The sequence below is a fragment of the Musca vetustissima genome, unplaced genomic scaffold (genome assembly GCF_032173495.1).
Source record: "Musca vetustissima isolate MV318-11 ecotype Yass unplaced genomic scaffold, APGP_CSIRO_Mvet_v1 utg12511, whole genome shotgun sequence".
In the NCBI taxonomy this organism is placed as follows: Eukaryota; Metazoa; Arthropoda; class Insecta; order Diptera; family Muscidae; genus Musca; species Musca vetustissima.
Window position 1 is genome coordinate 139,307 of NW_026873946.1, and position 8,724 is coordinate 148,030.

The 8,724-nt window shown below is 31.5% G+C and overlaps 1 protein-coding gene across 1 annotated transcript; it reads left to right on the forward strand.

Annotated features, from left to right (window-relative positions):
- The first annotated feature begins 204 nt into the window (after nt 1–204).
- Nucleotides 205–4,688, forward strand: LOC133329288 (pro-resilin-like). The gene is made up of 3 exons (XM_061537780.1): nt 205–340; nt 4,306–4,386; nt 4,559–4,688. Exons 1-3 carry the CDS (start codon nt 245–247, stop codon nt 4,679–4,681), a joined length of 300 nt encoding a protein of 99 aa, XP_061393764.1. The 5' UTR covers nt 205–244; the 3' UTR covers nt 4,682–4,688.
- Nucleotides 4,689–8,724: the final 4,036 nt, after the last annotated feature.

Here is an 8,724-nt window from a genome sequence, read left to right on the forward strand (position 1 = left end):
TCGGCGATCCATTCATTCATCCAGTCAGCCAGTTAGTTAGAGAAGACGACATCACCAGAGATTTTGATGCGATTTTAAACAAGAGACGCCGCTAAAACGTTCAATTTTCATATAAAAGGCTCGTCTGACAAACAATTGGCTTCAGTTAACGGCGAATAGCGTTACAACGCTTATAAAGATCTCCCACACATCTATTTTGCTTTTAACGCGGAACCCATTTATCCTCTGACAAAACGGTCTCAGAATGTCGACACTATCTTGGAAGTTAGTCGCAATCGTATTGTGTGCGTATCTGTTGGTGGCACATGCGCGACCTCAGGCTCCTGAACAACCAGAACCGGTAAATGTGATAATTATTGAAAAAAAAAACACAAAAGAAAAAATAAATGATATTTGCCGCTATCCTCTAAAGAAGAAGAATTTGAATGACATTAAACAATAACAACAAAAACCAAGTGTGATCACTTCGTAAATGTCAATTAAATTCAAATAGCAATGCATAAAAATTCAAAAGAAAAATATATTTAATTGTGGATGGATATGGATTTGTTAAGTGGCTAAATAAACTTAAAGTGTAAAAATGTTCGGCAAAGTGAAACAATCATAATCCTGTAATTTCCAGGACAGAAAAAAATCTAAGGAAATTATTAAACAAATGGTCCTTATTGTAGGACCAGAAATGTAGAAATGATAAAATTTTATTTTAATTTAACAATGCCAAGATTCATTCCTTAAGGACACAAAACAAAATCTATTGAAATAATCCTTCTGTATAGTAAAAAATATTCTAAGAAATTAAAAACCCTTTTTCAACATTTCAGTTTTCATAGAAAAAATGTAATTAGTAATTAATATTATTTTTATTTTGAAATTCAAATCATTCCAGAACACAATTGAAATAATTCGAAAAACAATTTTAAATGGAATCGTTTTATTTTCAATTGAAATGTTTCGAATTACAATTTAATTACCTTGAATTACAAAAATGTTCAATATTTTCCAAACGAATTGGGAAATATGCTCTCTTATGGTCCTATTTCGTGTTGCCTTTCCAAACCGAAATTACGAATACATTTTTAAAGAAGAGCCATCATTTGTATGAGGGAGTCCCTTATTCTCGGTTTCAAAAAAAAATTATTTTTATTTAATTCGTACCTAAACTAATTCAATAATGTCCATAATCCAATCGTTTCAAATTTTAACACTTTATTCTGTACTTACATAGCTATCGTATGAACTAGGATAAGTATAATCGGTCAATATCTTAAATATTTTCTAATCTGGTTCGTGGTCAAAAAAAAATGGAATTTAAAAAAATCAAATTTCGTAGGTCCGTCATTTTGTTATTTTTGTGGTGCTATGTTAATCTTAGATCGTATCTGAGCCAGATGTGTACTCTTTCGAATGCCGTTGGATTTTTTTGATTTGGACGTTCAAGTGATCGGAAATCATGCCCGTCGTCGTAAAGAAGAACTTTCCTTCCCCTTCTGCGTGAACCATCACTTTAATCGCTTTTTGAGCTGAGGCATCTTCATCCATTCTCACAAGATGACCTAGCCAACGTAGTCGCTGCAGCTCGATCCGTCTGACTATGTCGATGTCCGAGAATAGATGGTTCATTCGACGACGATATTCCCCATCGACGCAGATCAGTCCATAGATCTTCCGGAGAATTTTTCTCTCAAACCCTCCAAAAGCTGTCTCATATGCTTGCCCAAGTACCCATGCTTCAGACCCATACAACAGCAGGGGTAATATCAGCGTCTTGTAGAGTGTGAGTTTGGTCTGGCGAGAGGTGACCTTGCTTTTGAGTTGCTTACTCAGACCATAGTAACATCCATTGGCCAACACTATTCTCCTCCGGATTTCAAAGTTGATATTATTAGTTTTGCGCGCTTGGCCTTTTCGCCAATTCATTCAAAGGTGGATGTTACCGCTCGCAATGTTCGACCCATTATTTCGATGTCGTCGGCGTAGGCGAATAACATATGCTGTTTGGTGTACAGAGTGCCATTTCTGTTCACATTTGCATATTTCTCGTATGACCTTTTCCAGCAAGATGTTAAAAAGGTCACCTCTGAACGGATAATACTGTCGAATGCGGCTTTATAGTCGACGAATAGTCGGTATATGTCGATGTGTTTTTCGTGGGTACATTGAAATGCATGAATCTGGTGTTGCTAACTACCATGTTTTTTGCATCCCTTCCAATCCATGGGTCCACCATAAATTAGTGGTTAAAGCCAAATTTAAATACCATCAGTACAACAGTTATTTTATCAGTACTCATATGAAAGAAATAATCTATGTTTTCTTTTCGAACGCGCTTCCTATAAAAGCATGACCTTATAAGAACAATCCCTGTTTATTTAGTTAAACATTTTCTCTCTTTACCTTCTTTCGGCAAGTATCTATGACGAGGCAGAACACACAATCCCATATTTTAATCATCTGAATTTAATTATTTATGGTTGCATTTTTCGCCCGTTTTCAAACTGTAAACAAATTTGTTTAACAAATTAATTAACTAGCTGCTACTAACTGTTGCGCCACACAATTCGGTTAGAGTAAATAAACAGCAAACATGCATTCGCGCCAACATTAGAATAGAAAAACAATAACAAATTTGAAGGTATTTAATTTTGAAGTGTTCACACGATAATCATTGATTAATTATTTTTAAGTAGACAAGTTGACAGGCCCGGTAAGCCTTCCTGCCTTTCTAATTGGGCATCAGTTTTAGTCAATAACCAAATTACTATGTAAATTTAGCAGTTGTCGTATTTATTCTACATTATAAATATTATATGAAGGGAAAATATGTCAAACTATGTGATATGTTGAAATAATCGTGTATTCAGATTTTAAAAAATCACGTTGATTTTTATTGGTTAGTGATGGAATATTAATTTAAAATTACTCATGGGTTCAAACTATGACAACAACCATATTTGTATTAATAGTGTTGTCCCATGTTTGATATGAGGTTCGTTTCGACTATAAGACGGATCAATGATGATGTTCGCTTTGCAAAAATTAATCATTTCCACTAAAAATTCTATAATAATAACAAAATATGTGATATCATCTTAGATTTAATATTACAACAATGAAAACAACTAACAAATCGAACCCTTCACTTATGCCAAATTCTGGACATACATCTTATTCTCTGAAAAAGCAATTTATAGACACTGAGGTTAGAAAATTAGACTTATAACTACATCGCTTGTAAAATGCACTTTAGTCTCTAAAAATAACTAAACATGGGCACCTATTATTTTTTTCCTGCGATGTAGACATATAGCATCTATAGACCCGGAATGCAAAATTGCAGCCACTTGGCTTTGAAAATGCGCATACGTTCATAAAAATACATGAAACACGACAAGATCTTTATATGAATTACTAGCAAATTGTATGAATTTCCAAAACTACATCCATACCCCTATCCAACACTCCAACAATAACCCTATTTCCAAATTTCAGCATTCCAGCTCTATCGATTCATCTAAATCCACATTTGGTACCATGTTGTACATACACATAAGTACGAATTTCCAAAACATTCTACAAAAACCAATCCTACCCAACAGTGACCCTAATGTCAAATTGCAAGATTAAAAATCCAAATTTGGTACCATTTAGTACAAATTAGTACGAATTTCCAAAACTTTTTGCATAGCCCAATCCTACACACCAACAGTGGATGGAGCTGGAATCCAAATTTCAGGACCCCAGCTCCATCAGTTCTCTCAAATTTCAAATTGTATCGGTTCATCTAAATCCACATTTGGTACCATTTTTGGTACCCCAATCCTTCACCCCAACAATGATTCAACTCCAAATGTCAAGATTCCAGCTCTATCGTTTCACCCAAATTCAAATTTGGTACCATATAGTACACATTAGTACGAATTTCCAAAACTTCCTACATCGGTTCATTCAAAATTTAAATTGTTCCAAATTTAGTTCACTTTAGTAGGAATTTCCAAAACTTCCAAAATAGCTCATTTCATTTCCAGTTTTTAGCTCATTCCATTCAAATGCTACGAATAGTACTTTTCGGATACTTATAAGTCGAATTTCCAAAAAAATACAAATTTAAGAGTTCGAACGGGAATACTATTTTCTTGAAAAAATCTGGATATAATAGTTGGTTAAAATATTGGCGCCAAATGTGTTTCACGCAATTTTTTTCATATTTTCCCCATGGAAATTTATTCCTGCTGAACTTCTTACATCATCATATTCAAACTAATTGTATTTATTTTATTATTATTTTTTTTCATTTCCTCATTTCAGTATGAATATCAATACGAGGTTAAAGATCCCGAAAAGGAATTATTTTTCAATAAAAATGAGGCTGGTGATGCTCAAGGAAAGGTAATACTTTATTCATACCAACGACAAAACAATACAATAATGACATCTATTGTCTACACACACACAAATTAAACTGACACCTTTTTTCCATCTCTTCTCCATTTCATGACCTCTCAACCCGACTACATTGTAAATCGAAATGCCGGCAAATATTATTATCACACACAAAAAGGTAAATGGACAATATGCCGTCTGGTTGCCCGATGGAAGATTAATGACTGTGGCCTATACTGTGGATGGTGAAAATGGTTTCGTACCCAAGATCACTTTTGATACCAACAATCCCTTGGGTTAAATTTAGTAGACAACTACTGAAAAGAAAACAAAAAATAGCCACGACTCACAAACAAAAAAATAGATAACAAGCCAGTAATCCAATTCATTTAAATAATTGTGTTACAGTTTTTAATTTTCTTTATTCATTTATTTTGATTTTTCGTGATGAAATTGACCAAATTTTCTATTGGATTGCTGGCTTCCTGGTTAAAAAACACAAAAAAATAGCGCAAATTATATACAATGTTTTAACAGAAAAAATATATATTACATATTAAACCTATATATATAATAAAAAGTATAAATGTATTTTAGAATATATAAAACAAACCAGCACAGCAACACACACTTGTTATAGAGGATAAGGTATGGGGCGTCGGAATTCCAGCACGAGTTCCAGCCTATACAATATTTTTTTATTTTATTTTTGTTTTACTGTAGCAATGACAGTTCATCGTTTCTTCTTAGTTGGACTTATGGATGAAGAATTCGGTTATAGCTCTTTTTTCTCTTTTCCAAGTGTCTGTTCTGTTTCTTTGAGACACACACACACCACACAACCCTTTCCAACACACTTTGCCAATATTTGTTTAACCCACTTTAGATTAATTGTATTCTTCGTTTTTTGTTTGGTCTTCTTAACACAGCAGATAGATACTCATCAACAAACAAAATATATTTTTGTTTGTATTGTTTATTTTTTCGTTTCTTCATTTGTTTAAGTTAATTTTTTTTTCAATTTTATTTTGTTTAACATTATTGTTTTTTTTTTATTATTTTTGTTTGTTAGTATGTTGTAGAGTGTATTGAATGGGTGATGTTTTCATTAGCCAGAACTTCAGAACATCCATTCACTCGCTATGTATAAAGAGTCATCTAATACTTCTTGACATATACATATGTATATACTACCAGTTGCACATGTATCTTTGTTATTTGTATTGTAATGTTTATTATTTTTTTGTTTTTGTTTATCACAGTACCAACTTCTTCTTTGTCTTTTGTATAATTATTATTTCGAAAATCGTATATTGTATTTTCGAATATTATTACTTTTTTGTTCGTTTTTTCTTTTATATATGAAATGTAACTCGAATATTTATTTTATATTCTGGCATAATGTATGTGTATGTATAATAAATAAATACAAAAATGTATATCCATTAATTCAAAATGAGTTTTAAATTTATTAAAGACAATACTATGGCGACAAAAAATGGGTTTATTGAACAGGATCCGTATTATAACCCAATGGTTTGTTTTCGAAATAACAAATAATGGTGGTACCGCTTTATGGGGGTTATACCAAAAACTACAATTAGAACCAAAATATGAAATTTTACCCTATTCGTTTGAAAAACGTATTAAAATACGAAGGTACCATTATATGGGAGCTATACTAAAACGAAGAGAGAAAATCCAAAATATGACATTATAGGCAATTTGGTTAAAAAACATACCTAAAAATATTGACCCGAAAATTGGGTCAATATTGATTTTTATAGAATGACTTACTACCCAATGGAAAATATAAAAATAATTTGAAAAAAGTGCTCAAAATACAGATAAATTGGGATGTATCGCTATTGAGGACCACCCTAAAACATGGACCAATACAAATATTTTTTGGTAGAAAGGTTTGACACCCAATGAAAACCCTAAATATGAAATTATAGGCAATTCGGTTGAAAAGCGTACCGAAAAAAATATCGAAACATGGGTCAATATTGTTTTTTGTAGAATGATTTACTACCCAATGAGAATACCAAATATAAAATTAAATTGAAAAAAAGTACCCAAAATACAAAACAATTGAGAACAATTGAGACCACCCTAAAACATGGTCCAATACTAATATTTTTTGGTTGAATGAAAACCTCGAAATATTGAAAACTTTAGCATATGTCCGCTACTTCGTTAGCGAATATGAGAATTATTTAAACAATTATTATACCCTCCACCATAGTATGGAGGATATATTTATCTTGTCATTCGGTTTGTAACTCATCGAAATATTCATTTCCAACCCTATGAAGTATATATTCTTGATCAGGGTATAATTCTAAGACGATCTAACTATGTCCGTCCGTCTGTTGTAATCACGCTATCTTCTGAAGGAATTTAGATAGATCGCCAGATGCTTAGAGTCGTCTTTCTTCTGCATGCAGATCAAGTCCGAAGATGATATATCGGTCTATAGTCCCCATATAAGTATACCGCCCAATTTTCAATATTTTGGGGTTCTTGAGCGCGTTTTTCAACCGAATTCGCTGAAATTTGGTACATTGGTTTCTTTTTCGGTACCAAATGTCTCCATTACACATTATAAAAATCGATCGAATAATAAATATAGGACAATTTTTTCGGGTAGCCCGCATATAAGACACCCTCAATTTTCGGTATTTTGGGGTTCTTGAGCGCGTTTTGAACCGAATTCGCTGTAATTTGGTATTTTGTAGTCGCATATGGTAACAAATCTTCCTACCAAATTTTTTTAATATTCGCGCCCTTTTTAGTGCTAGTTCCGTGTGTAGGATTTGTCCCCAGCATTTATGCATCTCCCCCATATAATTATACCTCCTGAAGGAAAGAATTGAGACACAAAACAAAAATATTGGGTTCGAAATCTATCTTTGCATTATTAGTATCAGTCCACGCTTTGGGGTTTTCATTAAAAATTGCTGAAATTTGTATTTGGTGTACATTAAGGTTTACATGAACCGGTTTGTAGAGTTTGTTGTAAGGTCAACTGTTATTGCATGCTCTTAAAACGAGAGGTCGATATCTTTTAACAATACCTAGATGACGGTGGTATCGATTTATTTAGGTTTGCTCCGGCTCTTCTCAGTCGGCACTCTCAGCGGTGTGCATAACAGAGACAACAAGAAATTGAGTTACTAATGTAAAATAAAAATTCAAAAAAAAAAAAAAAAGATATAAATTGTTGTTGCGTTATTTTCCAGACAGCGTTGTTTTCTGGTATCCAGATGTCATTGGATACCTTTATCGCCCACCCTATGGATTCCTGTATGAATCCCCTTTTTGGGCTCCCACCATGGTGAGATGCCCCCAATACCTATATCGACTTCACCTTAGTTTACATTATCCCCTTATATAGTTGATTAAAACATATTGTTATGTTTAATTATTTTCATATTTTTTTTTAATTCATAAATTCTTTTCATATTTATTTTCTTTGATATAATAACATTAGATCGTATAATAATACATAATATTATATACTACATAATGATAATAAAAAATAATCTGAAATCTATTTACTTGGGTGTCAATCGACAATGTCAATAATGGAAGTACATACAAATTTGAATTACATTGGTATGTTCATCCCAATTCAAGTACCACTGTGCACTATATTGTATACTAGAGGATATATATATATATATATATATATATTTATAAAGGATATATTTATAACCTATCGAGCTCAATGGTGTAATTATTTATCCTTAAATTGTTCAAATAAAATTGTATACGAATAGGGATAAACATTTGACAAAATTATAATTTCGAAGAAAATATTTTTATAAAAATTTAAATCCAGACTAATAACTATATAAATATATATAGGGGTTAATATTTAATATTTAAATTCAAAATGTTCACAAATTATATAAATTCAATCATTCAGATTGAATATGTATGTACGTTTATATATGTATGAGTGTATGCATGTATATTACAAATGTATGCTCATATATACATACACCTATAATAACTGTACATATATACAACGTTTATTATATATCATTATATAATTATATTTATTTCTTTTTTTTGTATTATATACTATTATGTATTATATATTTTTTTTTATGTGTGTATATATATTAATATATATACTATATATATGTATGTATATTAGGTACGATACTATACGAGGGTATATATATATAATTTATAAAATAGATATATCTAATATATATATAGAAATATAAGTATGCAATTACAACTAAATTTGCTTTATAACACGAAAGAGTATTCAATTTTGACATTAACTTGATTTGACAGATTTAATTTTGATGTAATTCTAATGAATTT

Coding starts and splice junctions, on each gene's coding strand:
- LOC133329288 (XM_061537780.1), top strand. CDS start 245: ATGTCGACACTATCTTGGAAGTTAGTCGCAATCGTATTGTGTGCGTAT. Junction 341..4,305: donor CTCCTGAACAACCAGAACCG/GTAAATGTGATA, acceptor TCCTCATTTCAG/TATGAATATCAATACGAGGT. Junction 4,387..4,558: donor CTGGTGATGCTCAAGGAAAG/GTAATACTTTAT, acceptor ACACACAAAAAG/GTAAATGGACAATATGCCGT.